The sequence below is a fragment of the Sarcophilus harrisii genome, chromosome 1 (genome assembly GCF_902635505.1).
Source record: "Sarcophilus harrisii chromosome 1, mSarHar1.11, whole genome shotgun sequence".
In the NCBI taxonomy this organism is placed as follows: domain Eukaryota; kingdom Metazoa; phylum Chordata; class Mammalia; order Dasyuromorphia; family Dasyuridae; genus Sarcophilus; species Sarcophilus harrisii.
Genome location: NC_045426.1, coordinates 55,960,608 through 55,980,014, shown reverse-complemented (window position 1 = coordinate 55,980,014; position 19,407 = coordinate 55,960,608). Strand labels below are relative to the sequence as shown.

General features: G+C 47.6%; 1 protein-coding gene across 1 annotated transcript in view; it reads right to left on the bottom strand.

Annotated features, from left to right (window-relative positions):
- Positions 1-18,717, bottom strand: part of ZXDC (ZXD family zinc finger C) — a 30,193-nt gene extending 11,476 nt beyond the window's left edge. Inside the window, 12 exon segments of the mRNA XM_031955876.1 lie at positions 4,308-4,392; positions 6,680-7,371; positions 9,721-9,891; positions 11,322-11,452; positions 11,976-12,054; positions 12,164-12,316; positions 16,803-17,227; positions 17,229-17,415; positions 17,418-17,677; positions 17,679-17,854; positions 17,857-17,917; positions 17,919-18,717. Coding sequence (XP_031811736.1) covers positions 4,308-4,392; positions 6,680-7,371; positions 9,721-9,891; positions 11,322-11,452; positions 11,976-12,054; positions 12,164-12,316; positions 16,803-17,227; positions 17,229-17,415; positions 17,418-17,677; positions 17,679-17,854; positions 17,857-17,917; positions 17,919-18,370 — 2,872 coding nt within the window. The 5' untranslated portion in view covers positions 18,371-18,717.
- Positions 18,718-19,407: the final 690 nt, after the last annotated feature.

Here is a 19,407-nt window from a genome sequence, read left to right as displayed (position 1 = left end):
GGAAAACTCAATCTTTTGATTCTTATTTTTGGAGAAGGTGGTCCAAATTTCCAAGATTTTACTTTGTACGGCTATCTTCCAATAAGGAAATCCTTCCACTAATTGAGTCTGATCACCTCTTTGCCACTTTATGGTTTTACAGGGTTGCTTGAGGCACAAAGGTATGAAATTACTTGGCTAGGGTCCTACTTAGCTAGTATCTTCCTGATTCTGAGGCTAGCCTTTTATACTACAGCATGATGCCTCTCCCATTTACTTTCACTTAAGCAACACAAAAAAAGTAGAAAGAAATGAACTTAAAAGCATGATTCTTATGAAGTAAACTAGATTTTCAGTGAGTTATTAGTAAGGAAAGGAAACAAAACTTTCTGTGTTTCCTGGGGAATATCACCTAGTCTGTAAGCGCCTCAGTTCCCTCACCAGATTTTATGACCCGGAAAGACCTTTCCAGATCTAAATTCTATGACTACCTTCAGGACTTTATCAAGCCATGCTGCCCACCTCCTGCCAGATAGATGGTAGAGACCTAGGGTGTAGAATGAGACTTAATCAATGTGGAATAGACTATGCATATCTGTCACAAAGGCTCTGCTTTTCTATTTTTCGCCCAATTTCAAGGGAGAAGATAGGAAAAAAAGAAAATGGTTTTAGCAGGGGAAAAAACTAATTTAAAAAAAAGTTTTTTATTAAATATATAATGCTGAGTGAATGTTGTTTCTTAAAACAACCAGTAGATGGCATTCTTACAACATTTCAATGGAAAATGCTTTGGTTTTCCATTTGGTCAGGGGACAAAAACTGAAGATTGTCTCAAACCTTCCAAGATGGGCTAGAGTCAAACTGGCCAAGAGCAGACCAAGAGGCTCCTGAAGCCTTATGGCAAGAAGTCAGAATGGCCCTAACCTCTCCAAGGCATTAAAGACTAAATAGGGATGAAGCATGTGCAAAAGGAGCTAGAAGCCTTCTTCCTTGGGATGTCCGCAGGGCTGAGTTATTCTCTATGGTTAGGGATAAACCCAACCATCTTTCACCTCCCTATACTGTACTAGCCCATTCTATGCAAATTTACTTTTGACCATTTGACCATTACAACTCCACACAGTGTCCTAGAGTAGATGTCCCCTGACCCCCTCCAGCACCCACAGCCATGCCAGGGGCAGGGCTTTTGGTGCCCTTGGGTCTCTAATTCCTCTGAAAACAAAACAAAACAAGAACTTCTCACCTCGCCCTAATGTTTAGGTGTGCTTGGATCCCTGGCCACAACTCTGGAGAGAGGATCTGCAATCTGCCCTGTAGATAAGAACACTGGGGGCAACCTCTTGCTGGCCAAGCCTCATCGGGAAATGCTCAATCCCGAGGTTGGAAAAGTCTTAGAAATCTTTGCTTAGCTCTTCATCATTCCCACTTGGCCACTGGGTTTGGAGAGTTATGTACCATCCAAATAAGTTATTAACTCAAAAAATGGTGACGGCATCAGTGAAGACCGAAAAAGCATTAAACAAATCACCGAAAGGCAAGAACTATAAAGATGTGCCAGTCAATAACATGTTTCCAGGAAGGAGCCCTCAGCCTCAGTGTCCTGCTGCAGCCTCCCATAGAAGAGGCACAGCCTTCTACTGAGAAGGAATTCAAATTCAGTCGGTCAAATGGAAGGGGTTTGTAAAAGGGGAGCTGACCACATACGGCTTCTGCCTTGCTCAATGACTTCAGAACCTAACCCTGTAAAACAGGACTCCACTGCCTTCTCTTCCCTGCCTCCTACAGGAGGAGAAGTGTTCACACAACAGCGAGCCGGCTTTGGCCAGAAGGCAGAGAAAGCAGGCTCCCGCGGGGCAGCGGTGGCAGCGGTGGGGGCAGTGGCACTAGCTGGAGTAGTAACGGCAGCAGCAGCATGCCCCGGGCCCAGGCGTGAGGAGGCCGTTGCAGAGTCCTGAGTCTGAGTCCAATGACACCTAAGCAAGGTGAGTCTAACTGTGGCTAAAGTGGACTGTCAGGTGAGAGACCATGAAGACTGTCTGCCATAGCCCAGGCAGTTAATAATCAAGTCCTCAGAGCCCTGGGGGGGAGACGGAGGGAGAAGAGGAGAGACATGGGAGGAAGGGAGGAAGGTGAGTGCTCTCCAAGGCAGAACAGAGCGGGGAGCTAGGGGTTACTCAAGAAGATCATGTGCCTTCCTTTGACTGTTAAATTGATGTCCTTCAGGGCAAGGGACTTCTTCTCTCTGAACCTCAGTTTCCTCATCTGTAAAACAGGGATATGAATTTAATTTGCACAAATGTCCATTAAGTGCCTAGGTGTGCAAAGCACAGTGCATACAGAAATGAAAAAAGGTGTTCCCTCTCACAGGGCTCACCAAGCATGAATCACAGCCCCATCTGCTGCAGGGACTGTTGAGAGGAGAACAAGGAGAGCCTGAGGTGGGTCTTTTAGGCCCCACTGGAGCCTCCATACTCGGTTCCACAACTGGGTATGCCCCAGAGATGTCAGCCTGCCACTAGCATGGTGGAACTGAATTAGAGGAACACGAGCCATGGGGGGTCAACCTAGCAACTGGGCACCATATGCAGGCGTGTATCTCACGCATGAAACTGGGTGAAGACGAGCTGGCTGGCTGCAGGCGGGGGCTGCCCCTCCGTCTCCGCTCAGCTGCTGCCTGGCAGCCCTGCAGGAATCACTGCCCCGGCAGAGGAGGAGCACCCTCAACAGTGGCTCTGGGCATACATAGGAAGCACTTCCTGCCTCGGGCTGCCCTGGCGGCCCCTCCCACAGAACCACGGACTCTGAGTCTTAACAAGCAGCCCACCAGGCCCCAAAGAGGACTCATTCTCCCGGCTGCTGCCCAGAACCCAGGGAACATGCTCATCCAGGGCTGTAGCCAGACTGACTCAACTTGCTGGGTGAATTTCTTTTATCAAGAACTCTGGAACTGATCCACCAGCACGCGAATCTCAATGAACGCATGGGGACAGTTCCATGCCTAGGCTAAAATACAACTCTACGTACCTTTCTAGAATGGAATGGATGCCCAAGAGCACCCATTTCAACCTCTCTTTTGACTCACTAGCACTGAACTGAATCTGCTGGTCACTGACAGGATGCTCCCTCAACTCAAAAAGGAAGGGCTGGAAAACACGTTTTGGCTCTTGTATATCTTGGGGCTGGGCAGAGGAGGGGACGCTCCCCAAATCCCACAACCAGCAGTAGCAGCTCTGGTAACAACAGGACCCAGCTATAAGACTAGCAAAATCCCAAGGCTACTGTCACTCCTCAGATGCCCTGCCTCCTTTCTAGCTCCTAACTGCAGGATTTTTTAATTCAACCGAACTAATATTTACCAGGTACTTACTTTATGCAATGACTGCACAAAGCAATCTCTGACTCAAAAGGTCTGCAAGATTTGTATCAAATGAAACAAACAAACAAAAAAAAAAAAATGGTAAACTACATTCCAAACTGAAACCCATTTTTTAAAACTGAGAAAACTTTAGTATCCCCATTCTAACAAAAATAAAACATAGCAATCTAGCCCATCAAAAAGTTCTCTGCATGGCAGTTATTTGTACAGAGCTAGTCTCACTTTCCACTCTGTATCTCCGATGCCTCCCAGTATTTTATACACACTAAGTGCTTCAAAAACATCTTGTCCAGTTATTTCCTTGAGCCAAAATCCTAATTCTATTTGGTTCTCAAAAATGCCTCCATCCCTAATCTTTCTTTACCCAACAACAGGTGCTGGGTATCCACTTCCTGTGCACACCATGAATGTTGCTGTAGCCCCTGATGTATTCAGGTATAAGGAGGCTCCTTTCCCCACAAAAATTCTTTTTATAGTGTTTTAGTCACATGCAACACTGTGGAGTTGCAGGAAAGGAAGAACTCCATTAAAAGGATACTCTACTTTAAAAAACGAATTTCTAAATTACTGAACAGAATCATTAGAGATTTATTTCTACTTCAGGAAGTTGTTTCCTCTTCCCAAAGTTTTCAAGCAAAGCCCCTTTAAATACTGAGCTCCACTAGTGAAGTAGGGTGATATGATTTACACTCAACTTTTCAGGAAAGTGAAATAATACATACTGAACTCTGAAGATTGCAAGCATCTTCTAGATTTTGAAGATATTCCCCCATAATATATGATTTAGGACAGACCTCAAAAGCAGACCTATTTTAAAAACCATTTTACTTCAAAGAGATTAATGCGAAATGACCCACCAGCCACTGAGAGAAGATTTTGATCAGCTAAATTCCTTTGGACTCCACCCCTTTACCAAGAGAAAGGAGAGCCCAGGGGCCAATGCCCTTCTCACCTGTGCTGCTTCCTGGCCCTTTCTCTTTTTTTTTCTTGACTAGCTGAATGGCTCGATAATCAGTTCTTGCTGAGCCCCCACTTTCCTGAGACCAAAGAAAAGTTTGTGAGTCACTCGATCTAAACAACAAAGGAATGAAAAAAAAGCAAGGGTAGCAAAGCATAAGTTATGGAATTTGTTCCTCAAATAAAATTAAGCATTCTAATCTTTTTACAAAAAATAATTCCAGGACACCAAAGGAAAGCCCCAGATTTCCCATTAGCACACAAGGAACCCAAATTCCACATCCAACCATATCTGCCTACAAATGAGGTCACAGAACACCTCAATTACCCAATTTGATCAGGGAAAGAGGGGTCTACATAAAGATGGATTTGATCCCCTTTAAATGGGAAGATCCTTTCATTTCACTGGGAGTGAAATAGGGACAAGACATTTGATTTTGCTGGTAAAAAGGGAACTCCCAAGTGGGAAAACTCCCTCTTACCAAAGCACAAACCTTAACTTAAGAGGCGAAGACCTGTCCAGAGTCCTGACAAGGGACGTAATTCTCGGGGTCCCATGGCCAAGTTGTGTCGAAGAGGAGAGTTGACCCCAGGCCTTCCTGTCCTCGAGGTGGGCAGAATGGAAATCTTTAAACTACAACTCACACCTACATGTCCGCAGACATTTAAAAAGTCTTTCTGGTGACTGAGCTATCCCTAGGAACCTCCATGACCAGACAAGAATCTTGGGCCATGAAGCCAGGTCAGAATATCTACTCCATCCCCCAATGGCTTGTACAGTCTATGGCTGGCTTCTTGTGGTTTTTCAATCTCTTCTTTTGTTGTGGATGTTACTACTCTCCAGTTACCCAAGATTCACCAGCCCTTCTTCATGGCTGATCCTAATTCATCTGCTGTTAGTGAGGAACCCAGATGACAAAGTTTGCCAGAAATGTGTTTAAAACACAAGTCAATAAGAGAGCACTCAGCACAGAATATGGCACAGAACAAATAAATGCCATATAAATGTTGGTTATTATTAGTCATGATGTCCTAGGCCTCAGCCTCATTCTCAACAGGTGGAGCTGCCAGACCTCAGGATCAGAGTGGTCTCTTAATTAAATGATGAGGCAAACAACTGAAAATTTCTTGTTCCATTTCTCCATTCTCTCCATTAGACAAGACAGTTTAAAGCCAGAAGAGATCTTAGACACCAGTCAGCCTAAGCCAATTCTCACTCTGAATCCTACTGCCAGTCTAAATCCCTGAGGGGAAGTCAGAAGGCAAAGGGACAGGGGACCCATTAGCTGTAGAAAAGCTCCAGGTACAGAAGAGGAACCCTGGCACAATGATGATCCAACATGAAGCAGCAGCACTTTCTGTCAAGTCCAGTACCTTCCTCAACCCAGAGGAAACCCTCCCTGCTCCTGTGACCTGCTCAGGCCCTCAGTGTCCCTCCCTAGTCATTTGGAGAACTGAACACAGTATTCAGGGAAAAGAGATCCCTCTCCTGTCCTAGAGGAACCCTTTGCAAGAATCTATCTGGTACAAACCAAGTCTTAAGGTTAAATATTCCTAAAACTTTTCATGAAGACTCAAAAGCACACAAACAACATTACATGTTCCCTTTTCTTCTCATTACGTTACTTCATATACAATTAGTATTAAATTAGCAATTTGACTTTTTAAAATTATTCACACAAGGTGGTTCCCTCCCTGCCTCTGATTCTTAAAGCCTTTAAGGAAGGGCTTCTTAACCGAGCATCAGAGAGTTTTGTTTTGTTTTGTCTTGAATCTATAATTAGATAAATGAAAAGATTTGGTTTCTTTGGTCAACTTATGCATCATATTTTAGACACTTTAATGAGAAAGAGTCCCTAGCCTCTTTCAGACTGTTGCTGCCCAAGGGATCCATGACACAAACAAGGTGAAGCTCTCTGCCTCAAGGACTTTTCATAAAGACACCATGTTTTAAGTACAACATAAGTATTTCTGGAGGCAAAATTGATAAAAACACATTAATTATCTTCATTCATTACTGAAAATTTGCAGTTTCTTTAGCAAGTAAAGAAAAAAATTCCAAAGTCAAAGGCATGAAAGGACTTTGAAAGGGTCATCCAATCCAACTCTCATTTTACAAGAGAATCAGACTCAGGCTAAAAGAACTTGTCTGAGGTCACACAGCTGCTTAGAGTCAAGCATTTTATAAAACTTGAAGTACTATATAAATGGTCACTAGTTGGTTACTTATCATTATTATAACAACTTAGAGCTCCTAACTCCCAGATTTATGTTCTTTCTAATATATTATGTACTTAGGTAAAGCAAACATCAACTTTAAGCCAAAAAGTATCCTAAAAATTAGATATTCCATCAATTACTACCTACCAAAAATGAGCTCCCAGGCACTGTGTTAAGATCCATTTCTTTCTGAGCACTGTAGCTTGCTGTTGGGTTGGAGAATACAAACTGAGTCACAACTTTGCTCCCTTCCTGTTGTCCAACAACGTCTGAGCTAGGAAGCAAGTCCTGTTCGGTTTTGGGTGGCGTCAGGAGTCCAGGAACATTGCTCCCAGTGAGGCGGCTGGACGGAGTTAGTGTGGCTGGCTCTATTGTTAAGTTATTGCTAGATGTCAGAGTAGGAAGATCTTGACCAGAGTTCTTCACCGACAGAGATGCCAGAGACCCCAGTGCTTCTGCATTTACAGTCTGGACATCATCCAAATTTAAAGTGCTTTGTTGTAAAACTGTGGTGGTTGTACCCAGCAACAGAGAGCTATCGAGACTGTGAGGCATATCACTGCTGGCCACCAATATCAAAGGGTCCACAGCCTGCCCCAAGGAATTGTTATTATTATTAACAGAAAGGTTCCCCCCAAGAGTTGAGCTCACTGAAGCAACATCTATTGTCAAAATTCCAGAGTTCACTAATGCCATGTCTGTTGTAATTGCAGAATTGTTACTAGACACATTAGAGAAGAGAGACACAAGGTCTATATTGCTAAGATCGTTCTGCGCCGGGCTGGTAAGTTCACTGCTGGGTGTAAGAAAACTTGTAGCTTCAAGCTGGCTTAAGAGATCTAAAAAGCAATGAAATAGTCATATGATTATTCTCTATAAGACACTCAGCTGAATGAAATTAACATATAATTTTCATTTTTTTCCAGCTATTATTTCCATAGAAACCTTCTGAAATTCATACTTGAGTTTGCTTTTACTTTTGTACTCATATGGTGATATATAACCTACATATAGCAAGTAGCAGCTAATATTTATATGCTTTAAAGGTATAAAAAACACTTTTCCATAAAATTTATGTCCAAGCGGAATGCCTAAGTGACTCATAAGGAGCCACTTTCCGTACCACTTCCTATACACCCTTGCCTAATCTGGTTTGGTAAAGGGCATCATGCTTTCTTACACTAGTTACTGGCACCAGGCTAGAAAAGCTCTCATTCCCTGAATTGCTTTTATCTTCCACCTCACTGGTCTCTGAGCCTCCCTCACACACTTCCTCGATCTAATTTATGAAGCTCCCAGATTCTAATCTGTGCTCAAAGTCTCACATGGCTAACCCATGCACACCCAGTCTGGCCCTAGCCTTCCCAATGCCTCTCTTTCACCTCTCTTGTGCTTCAAACTAACCTGCCGACCCAGGCCACCTGACTCTCCCCCCCTCCATTTCTATACTAGGTTTAATGAGGAAAGTCTGACACTACCCTATCTGACCACTCCCTCTTCTGGTTCACCTCTTTCCGGTGTTTCACTTCTCCTCCCCCTATTTGCCCCCACATTAAGACCTCTAATGCCCTCCTCCCCTCAGTGTTCCCTCAGACCCTACTCTTGAGCCACTAAAATGAAGCCCTACAACTGGATGGCCTGGTCCCATCCCAAGGTCATCTTCTCTAGCCTCAAAGCAGTCCTTTGGCTTCTTCCCCTTCCCCGCTGCAGATTTCTCAGCTCACTCCTCAGCTAAGTTATTCCAAACCTTTGCTTCCCTCAGGTCCTTCACATTCCCCTCCCCAATCCTGTCTCTCCCCCTCAGCTGAAAGAGCAGAAACCATTGATTAAGCTTCCCTTCTTCCCCTTCTCTTCATTTCTCACTCTCTCAAGTCCGTTCTTTTCATCCTATTTCCCCAACTCTTCAGTTTCTCATTATGCACTGGTTTCTTCCCTACACTTTCATGCTACTCCTCTGCTAAGGGCCATGAATAACTGGAGACTTGTCCTGTTAACTCCTTTTTTAAACAGTTAAAGGCCATCACAACTCTATTCTCACACACAAGGCCAGGCCTCTAGGGCTGCTCTTGGGTGCTTTGGCAGGATGCCCATGGAGTAAAAAGCACACCAAGTCCACTGCCTTAATCAAGATGAATCATGTTCTTGAGAGAAGGGGTTTGGAGTCATAGGATAGAAGCAATGGTCCGTCTCTAACTTTGATTCAAAGACAGGGCAGGCCCCCTCTCAAGGGTTCAGAATCAAGTGTTTTTTTTGTCTGTTTGTTTGTTTTTGTTATGTTTCCCATAACCAGAAGCACTGGAAACAAGATTCTTTGTTGTCTGAGTGACAGACTTTTTCTCCTGTTTTATCAAAGGGGATATCATTTGTAAAGTACTTAGCACAGTGCTTGGCACATAGTAAGAGCTTAATAAATGTTTATTCCCTTCCCTTATTAATTAATTTAGCCTAGCTAAATTTCTCCCTCAGCCAATCTCTCCCCATTTTCCCATTGGGAGAATCTCTCTAATCCTTCTAACTTTCTCAGTAAAATCACTGGAAGAAGAGCAGTAAGTGATAAAGAGAACATTTTACGTCATGACTTGTACATAAATTAAATCCCTGGTTTATAGCCAGTGTTTAGAATTGAGCACAGTATAACTAAGTTGGACAATTATGTCTTCCCAACAATATATACTGATTGCTGATAGGGACTTTCTCAGTTTCCAGCTTCTGCATTTCACAGTGAGCAAGAATTGTTTTTGCTGACTAGTTATACTTAATACAAATAATTCCTAAAATTAAGGTCAGACCTTTCATAGTCTACAGACAGTAATTATTCTCATCACCTCCACTCTGAAAAACAAATCACTTGATTATCTGTAAATGAACCATAAAGGTATTAGCTGGCAAAGAGCCTGGATGTTCCTCCTTTCAAGATTCCTAAAGATGGACTGGGGAAGCAAAAAGATAGAAGAGTAGCTATGGACTTTCACAACCTAGCTTTCTTCCTGTCTCTCCCCAAGTATTTCCTTATTTCTATTCTATCCAGCCCTAATCCTGCCTGGACAGTACAGGGGGGAATTTAATTATTTCTGAAATGGTTTTTCAATGGCACAGAAATCTTGACCCAAAGGACCCACGACTCCAGTCTGAAGATCTTCACATCACTGAACATGACTGTCTTCTAGGAAGTGAGAGAATGACAATACCCGAACTAAAGTTATGCTGTTTGGCCATGTGAGACTTCATACTGTGCTTGGATGTGAACAACTTATTGCAACTTGATACAGGGCAGCGGCTCCTCAGAGCATCCACATCCTGAAGGTGTTTCTTTGAGTGGATGTACAGACTACTCCGTGCAGAGAACCGAGCACAGCAACCTGGAACAAAAGTATAAGGAGCTTCAAATCAAATCAGCAAATACTTCTCTAAAGTGTCTAAGATGGAGAATGAATTGTATTAGACTCCAGGAAGAACTAAATGACTTCTGCCCTCAAAAAGCTTACCCCTCCCTCCCCCCAAGGGGACAAAACTCATCCATCCATATACATACACACACACACCCTTGGCTCCAGCTATGCTCAATCTCTGCCATCTAGACATCAATCTAGACCTTCCTCTGCCCTCTTACCCTTTCCCAAGCTGGATTCATAATCATATCACTGCTGTCAAAGCTGGAAAGGTATGCTAATCTATTCCTCTCAAGCTTCAACCCCACCCACCCAGCAACCTTAGGAACAAAAATGCTCTTCCCAAACCATCACTCCTTTATATGCATTATCTCCTTCTTTAGAGAGCAAGCCCCTGGAGGTCAGGACTCCTAGTGTTTAGAATAATACTTGATATATAAGTACCAATAAATAAATGTTTGCTCATTCATTCACCCAAGTAAATAAAAAAAATGATCTAATAGAATACTAACAAGTAACTGGAGGAGGGGGAAGGTTCCAGGGAGGATTTCTTGGGAGAACTAAGGAAGTAGTAAAAAGATGGTTTATACAAGTTCAAACAGTAGCTCTTGTCCAGCCTAGCTGGATCTTGGTTTGTGAAAGGCTGACCAGCAAGCTGACACTGGACTGTGGAGGCCTTTACATGCTGAGCTGAGGAATTTGTAATTTGTCATGGAAATAAGGAGAAAATAAGTAGGTATTATTTCCCCTGCTCAAGATCCTTAAAGCCCTTCAAAATCTGGGTCTAAGCTCATGTTCCCTATTTTTTCAAATTGGCCTCCAGTGCCTAAGTACACATGGGTCATCTCTGCTGGCCATAGTGCTTTCCTTCCTCCCCTCAATGTCTTGGAATCCTAGGGACCACTCTAAAAGTCAGCTCAAGTATCACCACCTACAACCAACATGAGCCTATGTCCCCCTGTTGTTGTGCCCCCTTGTTCTCTCTTCACCTGCCACAATAACTTTGGATTTATTTTGTATATAAATTCCTAAACATAGATTCCTGTCCTCACCACCACCAATTCTTTGAAGATAAGAAGTGTTTCTTTTTTTGTTTTTGTAGTCCCAGAGCCTGATGCAAAGCACTGAATGAAGAAGAAGCAGGTGCTTTTAACAATTTGTGATGAACGGAATATGTTAAGTAGTGATTACTGCTAATAAAAACTATTTAATGCAAATTCTTGCTAGATTTTAATGGAAAGATAAAAATAAGGAAAATATAGTACTCATTAAGCTTTTCCAAATTCACATAATTAAAGTGATCTTTTAAAGCAAATGACTGTATAAGAACTAAAAATATTATTAACTGTATAAGTCTCATAAAGCGCTCAGATTAGAAAAAAATAAAAAGTAAATTCTACCTTCTACTGGACATTCAAATGGCTTTGTGCCCAGATGGGTTACACTATGGCCTTTCAAATGTTCTGCTCTTGTAAATGATTTACCACAACCTTCTACTGGACATGTAAACCTCCTGTCGTCTTCATGTTTCCTGCCCAAAAGAAGTATTAGAGAGAGGATTGATTTTACTAATTGAATCCCAAAGTTTCTCCTAAGCAATTCAATCTGCTACTGACATTTTTAAACAAATTATTTATCTTCAAAATTACAACAATCACATTATATTTTGGTTACTGTTATCATGGAGAGGGAAGGGAAAGAAAAGAAATAGCTTGTTAATTGAAAAAATAATCTATATCTTTATAGATTTTAGTCTACCTAAATAGGTCTGAGATTCAGTCACACTGTCACTAGAAACTTTGGTCTAATTAATCAAGCCAGTTATGTAATGTCTTTTTGCTTAGATCCAAGAATAGATAGGTAGCTATTTTCCAAACTGGTTCACTACACTCTTCTTATACTTTTAAAAAGATAAATATTAGACAAGGAAACTGCTCTCTTAAGTGGCCAGCTATAAGAGATCCAAATCTTGCAGAGTGATGTGAAATCTTTGGTCATTACACACATCAGTACTTCTCAAGAGTTCTAGACATATTCTGAAGCATCAGAATTACCTTTTGTGCCTCAGAAGTTTAGACATACTGGTAAAGGACCAGCCACAACCATCCGAATCACAGATGAAAGGCCTTTCACCTGAAAAAAAAAAGTTTCAAGCTAGAATTACACATAGCTACTCTCCCAAGTGTCTCCATTTTACCATTCCCAAAATACTGCAGAGAGAGAGTCCCTGAACACAACAAACCTGTATGACTCCTTAGATGGATTTTTAGGCGACAGGCTTTATCATACTGCTTGTTGCATCCAGGAAAGGAGCAGGAAAACAGCTCTTGTTCTCTGAAATGGGCTCGGTTATGGGAAAATAAAGCACTTACTGTGATGAAGGTTTTTTCACAACCTTAACAGAAAAAGAAGACCAATTAACAGCAAAATCCCTCAACTCAGTCTCCCACCACAGAGGTCAAAAATGTCACACATGTTTGTGGAAGGGGGAAAAAAACCCTCCCAATACCTTCTTTATATCCAAACCATCTTTAGTATGAACATTGACCTGGGAACCAAGAGCCCTGAACTCTAGCTTAAGATCTGCCTTTAGTTAATTGTGTGGTTCTGGGAAAGTCACTTCCCTTTCTATCCTTCTATTCATTGATCTGTAAAAAGGAACTGAACAAACCCATGACAGCAGGAAGCAGAACTGCTTTACATTGCACCTGTGAGGTATATGCACACAATGCAGATTTCACATCCATTTTGCAAATGAGCTAAGTGAAGTAGAAAGGTCAGCTAGGAATCATCAGAGCATCTCAATCCCCAGAGAATCACAGCCATTAATGGTTGTTTGATATGCTCTGGCTAACCTGTGACCCTTCTCAGATAAGGGAGAACACTTCTTTGGGATCTTAAGGAATTGGTCATTGTCCTGGAAAGTCAAAGTCAATAGAGCAGAGGGGGAAGAAGGGATAAAACTGTCAAGCCTAGAAGTAGCTACAATAATTTTTTTTTTTTTTTAATGCAGGATACCCAAATAAATGTAAAGCACACGATTATTTGTAATCCTTAAGAATGTGGATAACTGGGGTCAGCTACCACCTGAAATTACTAGCAGAACAACTGGATTCTCTTCATCTGTTTGTATTACCTTCTTCATCTGTAAAATGTCAATACTACTATCTGCTTTGTAAAAGAATGGACTAAAAATAACTGCACAAAGAAGCACTATCACATCGATGGCTGAAACTCTTTGGGGTTCCATTAATGTGGATGCTTCAAATTATGTTTTTCTAGTATGAAGAATTCACAAATTCTGAGTGATCAGAGCTAAAGTTAATATAATCTAAATACTTATGCTTGTATCTGTCTAAAATTACAAATAATTTCTTTCTCAAAAAAGAAGCTCTTATCTGCTTATTGTACTACCAGATTTGATGATGGGGTGGGGATGGGAGAGGTGTCAAATAATCCAAGTGCTAAAGGTGACTTTTCATCCCATTCTTAGTTTTGATGAGAGGTAGTGTGGCATACTGGACAGTATGGACTGGCCTGGCAAGAAGGAGTAAACCCAATCTTACAAGGTGTGGAGTAAATCCAATCTTACAAGGTGTATGACCATGGAAAACACATTTAACATCAATATAACCTCGGAGCTTCAGCATGCTCATTCATAATATGAGATTAGAACTTGTCCTTCCCAAGGGAATCATCTGAAACAAACCAAATCTTTGAGAGGGTTGGTTATTGGTTTGATTTGGGTTTGGGAGACAACTCTATGTTAACTCTATGTTAAAAACTATGAGTCCCAAGAACTCTGTTGGAGAATATGGATGAACCAAAATACACATATTCCTTAAGTGAGTAATATCACCATATGTAAAAGACATTAGAACAGGAAAGAACCCTACCTGCCTCATGGTGATCTGCCCTCATTTTACAAATGAGGGAACAGAGGTGCAGGGAGCCTAAGGGACTTAAGAGCCAGGATTAGAATACAGGTCTGACTCTAAATATAGGCTCTTTCCACTACACTTTTTTCTTTGTCTTTCTGTCTCTCTCTCTCTCTCATAGGATATGAGAGATAGACCAGACCTGTAATTTCAGACACTGAATAAATTCTGACAATGTAGGGCAGCACCTTCTCTCTCTAGAACACTAAGCATAGCCCTGAGTCACACAAATGGTATGGGCCAGGAAGTCAGGCCTTCCCTGATCCTGGATCAGCTCCATGGTCATCTCCTGCACCCTGATGCCTCTCCAAAGAGTTTATATGGATATTGTAGCTCAGCAAGTACAAAGCCCATCCCTATTGCTCAGAAGGTGTTATCTCAATTTTAAAAATGAAGAAACACGAAGTGAACTATCCAAGGCTGGTGAGGGGCTGAGAAGGCTAGTCCCTATCTTCTGGCTCCAAGCCCAATAGCCAAGACTGTAAAACAAGGCCCCTTCATCAAGCTCTTAGATGCCAACACTCATTGGTAAACCCAAATGGGAAAGCTGAGGTCATGGTCTCACATATACCGGATTATGGTGAAAGTTTAGTTTTCAGTTTTTGTTGTTTAGGAACAGGGTGGAGGAGTCGGGGAGTGGAAAGGACAAATTATTAATTCATGTAAAAATAATTTTCAAGGAAAAAAAATTTTAAATGGCCTTCAACACTTTCCCAGAGCTGATGTAAATAAAATCTAATATAGGAGGCTCCCCTAAAACTTCTGCAATCAATAGCAGCTTCATTCCCTAATCAGTTTGTGGGGAAAGTCTACCTGCTAATTGCCTCTCCATTACCTCCAGGCCCAAACTTGCCAGCCTCCATAAAGGAAAAATGTCTGGGGAAGGGGAGACGGAGAGCGCAAGAAGCCCCAGGCGGGAGGACACTGGGCCTGACCAAACCTTCCCCACCAGTGAATAACCCTGGCTCAGAACCGACCCGAATTAATCCCACCCGGGCCCCCCAGGGAACCGCTTTAACAAACAGAGTACACACCCAATGGAACAATAAGGCGAAGCTGGGTCTTTCCTGAGCCGGGGGACCCGAGGTGACCTGGTCAGGGGGGGTGCACGGTGCTGGAGGTCCCCCCGGGGGTAGGGGCTGGAGAACAATCCGGCGGGGCTGGGGACAGGGGGAGCTGGAGGCGACCCCTTGGGGGCTGAGGACGAGGTGAACAGCTGGAGGGGACTCCGCTGAGGTGGAGGTGGGAGGCTGTTGTGGACCCCCACGGGGTTGGGGGCAAGGTAAAAGACAGGTTATCCCCATGGTAGAGGGACAGCCACAAGGGGAGGTCCCCATTGAGGCGGGGAGGCAGCTGCAGGGATTAGTCCCCCTTGAGGTGGAGAGACAGCTGCAAGGGAGGGTCCCCCTTGAGGCGGAAAGACAGCAGCAAGGGGTGGTACCCCTTGAGGCTTGGGGGCAGCTGCAGGGAGAGGTTCCCCTTGAGGCTGAGAGACAGCAGCAAGGGGAGGTCCCTCTCGAGGCGGGGCAACTGCAGGGAATGGTGCCCCTCGAGGCGGGGCAACTGCAAGGAGTGGTTCCCCTCGAGGCGGGGCAACTGCAGGGAGTGGTTCCCCTTGAGCCAGGGAGACAACTGCAGGGAGTGGTTCCCCTCGAGGCCGGGAGACAACTGCAGGGAGAGGTGGGCCTGGAGGGGGGGCGGCCACCACAGGGAGAGGGAGGCCTGGAGGCGGGGCGACCAACCAGGGAGCTGGGCCTGGAGGCGGCGACCACCACAGGGAGAGGTGGGCCCCGAGGCGGGCACCGCAGGGAGAGGTGGGCCTGGAGGCGGGGCGGCCACCACAGGGAGAGGTGGGCCTGGAGGCGGGGCGACCACCACAGGGAGAGGTGGGCCTCGAGGCGGGGCGACCACCGCAGGGAGAGGTGGGCCTCGAGGCGGGGCGACCACCGCAGGGAGAGGTGGGCCTCGAGGCGGGGCGACCACCGCAGGGAGAGGTGGGCCTCGAGGCGGGGCGACAGCCACAGGGTGAGGTGGCCTTCAAGGCCGGGCGGCTAGTGCAGGGAGAGATAGGTCTCGAGGCAGGGCAGTAGCCACAGGGGGCGGTCCCCTTCGAAGAGGGAGGGCAGCAACTGGGGGAGGGTCCCCTCGAGGCGGGGCGGCTACTGCAGGGAGAGGTAGGCCTCGAGGAGGGGCAACAGCCGCTGGGGGAGGTACCCCTTGAGGTGGGAGAGGTGCCCCTTGAGGTGGGGGGACAGCGGCTGCTAGAGGCCCCCACAGGAATGAGAGTACCCTGCGAGGGTGCAGGCCCGGGCTGAAGGGGACCGCCGGGGGTGGGGCTGGAAGTGACCCTGCGGGGGGTAGGGGGCGTTAACTGAGGTGCCCCCGTGAAGAGGTTATATGTGACCCAGCGGGGGTGGGGATGGGTGAGAAGCAGCTGGATGTGACCTCGCAGGGATGGGGGGTGTAGCTGGAGGTCCCCCCGAGGAAGGGGCTGAAGGTGACCCCATAGGGGGAGGGGACGGGGAGAGGGAATGCAGCTGACCCCTCGGGGGTGGGGGCGAGGTGAGGGACTGCCGGGTACTCTGCGGGGCTGGGGACGGGGTGAGGAGCAGGAAGGGACCCCGCGGGGGTTGGGGGCAGGGAAAGGGTCTGGAGAGGAACCCCGCGAGGTTGAGGAAGAGGTAGAGGTGAAGGAGTGGAGGGGTCCCCCGAGAGATGGAGTGCGCCGCTGTTGAAGGTCCGCCCGGCGGGAAGGGCCTGGAGAGCACCCGCCGGCGGCGGGGGTGAGGGGCATGCCTAGGTGAGACCCCGTGGGGGGAAAGGGGTGGGGGGGAGGACCCGCGGGGGGGAGGGGGAGGGGGAAGGGGGGGGATGGGGTGAGGGACGGAGGGGACTCCGCGGGGGGGCGGGGACGGGCGGGGCGGGGTGGGGACGGGACGTTACCGGGGAACTCGCACTTGTAGGGCCGCTCGGGCTCGAAGTGGCTGCGCTGGTGCGCCGCGAGCTTGGCGTGCGTCGGGAAGCGCTCGGCGCACACCTCGCACTTGAACGTATTCTCCTGCTCGTGGCCCTTCATGTGCGCCTTGAGGTTGTAGACCGTGGTGAACCGCTTACCGCAGCCACCCGCGGGGCAACTGAAGGGCCGCAGCTTGTCGTGCGACTGCAGGTGCCGCTTGAGCTTGTAGGACGTGGTGAAGGACCAGCCGCAGCCGTCCAGGGGGCACTTGAAGGGCCGCTGGCCCTGCGTGCTGCTGTGCGACAGCAGGTGCAGCTTCAGCTGGTGCTTTTTGGGGAAGGTCTGCGGGCAGCCGGGCTCGGGGCAGTGGTAAAGCAGCACGACGCCGCGCCCTCGGCGGGCTCGCCTGGGCGCTCGCGCCCGGCTGGCGGGGCGCGGCGGCGGCCTTGGCCGCGGGCTCGGCCAGCAGGAAGCTGGCCACGGGGTCGGGCAGGGCCAGCTCGGGCGGATCGGCGTGGCCCAGGGCGGCTGCCGGCGGCGCGGGCTGCGGCCCGCCCTTGGCTCCGGGCCTGCGCCCGGGCGCCGCCGGCGCAGGGCTGCCTCGATGCGCACGATGAGGTTCTGGTTGTTGATGGTAATGGTGCCCGAGAAGGCGGCGGCGGCGGCGGCAGGAACGGCACCAGGGCGCCGGGTGGCGGGCGCTCGCGGGGCTGGGGGCGCGGGGGGCCGGCCGCCCGGCCCGTCGCCGTCTCCGCCCTCGTCCTTGAGCGTGGCCGCCGCCGCCGCCTCCCCCGGCCGGGGCTTGGCCGCCCCGGCGCCGGCCTCCGCCTCGGCTCCGCGCCCTAGGTTGAGCACCACCAGGGGACCGGCCGCCGCCGCCGCCGCCGGGCCGGGCGCAAGGAGCGGCAGCTGCGCGGAGGAAAGGAGGGGCCGGAATCGGTGAGCGGGCCGGGGGCGGCGGCGGCGGCTTCTCCTCCAAAAGCAGCAGCGGCAGGCTCAGGTCGGCGGCCGAGGTCAGCTCGGCCTCCCGGGCGGCGGCGGCGGCGGCGGCGGCGGCGGCTTCTCCCGTCGCAGCAGCGACCCGCCATCTTCCGGGCCCCGGCACCAGGCGGCGCCGCGCGGGGGCCGAGGCGGCCGGCGGGCCGGGCCCTCCGCAGGCTCGGGCGGCCGCGGGCAGCGGCGGCGGCCGGGGACAAGCGGCGCCGCCGCGGCCGCCGCCGCCATGTTGGTTCTCGCGCGGGGTCTGGGCCGCGAGCAGCCCCTGGATTTCCATCTTGGGTGCCCCTGTAGCAGCGGCTGAAACAGGAGACGCGGGAGGAGGCGCGACCCCGCCCTGCGCGCCCCCGCCACGGCTCCGGCGCCGAGCGCGCCCCCGACGGGCCGCTGGGCCAAGCGAGCGGCAAAACCCGGAGCGGAGTAAGCGATGCGGAGGGGGCGGGCGGGCGTGCCCGAGCAAAACTGGGCTCCCGGGCGGAGCCGCGGGAAGCTCGGCGGGACGGACATCGGGAAGCGCGCGTCCCAGGCTGCGACGGGAGCGCCCCCAAAATGAGATCATTAGTGCATCCGTGCGACAGGCGGGGAAACCGAGGCTCAGAGCCCCCCGGTCCCAGGGCAGGCCAAGCGCGGCGGTGGAAGACGGAGTCCTGCCGACTTCGCAGACGAGGCAGGCAGTCTCAAGTCTGCAGCTCGGGAAAGGGAAGTCGTTTAGCTAGTTCGGTGTTCGGAGCTGTGCTTGGATCCCGGTTTCCTCTGGCCAGACTGGTTCCCAGGACAGCCCGCTGCTGCCTCATTATTAGCCCCACTTACACAGGGGGAAGGTTTTAAAACGGGAAGACACCGTGGATGTAATCCACTCGTACCGTCTTCACTTCCCATGAGTGAAATAAAAATGGTTGCGGGGACTCATAGGGAACTTTAATGTCTGTGAACCACAGCAAGTGAATCCCATTGTGCTGATATATTATCCCTGCTTGAAAGAACAAAGATCAACGAAGCAAAGGGGAAATAATTGATTGATTTTAAACACACACACGGTTATTTACAGAAAAATTTACAGCTGCACTCATTTTTCTCTGTTTTATTTTTGTGTTTTGGTTTTTCACAATTACAAATATTTGCAGATTTTTCCCATTTTTTGAGAGGTCTTGGAACAAAAATGTTGAAGTAATAATGATACGGTGACCTTGACTGAAAGTTTATGTAGCATTTCACAGCTGTATTAAGCACACACATATACTTCTCTATTTTAAAAAATTTAATAGAAATCTTTTTTTTCTCTTCCACCCTCCTCATTGAGGCAGAAAAAATAAATCTTAAAACAAATTTGCATATTTAGGCAAACCAAATTCTCCCTATAGCTATATCCCCCAAAATTATGTCTCCTGCAACCTAAACCTATCACCTCTTTAATGGATAGCAAGTTTGAGCATCCTCTGTCTTTTAGAATCCTATGTGGTCATTACATTGATCAATTTTTGAAATGTATGAATCGACTTGCTTATTTCATTCTTCAGTTTATAAAATTCTTTGAAATTGTTCATATTTGCACTCTTTTGTTGTAGTGTAAATGGTTTTGCTTCTGCTCATTTCATT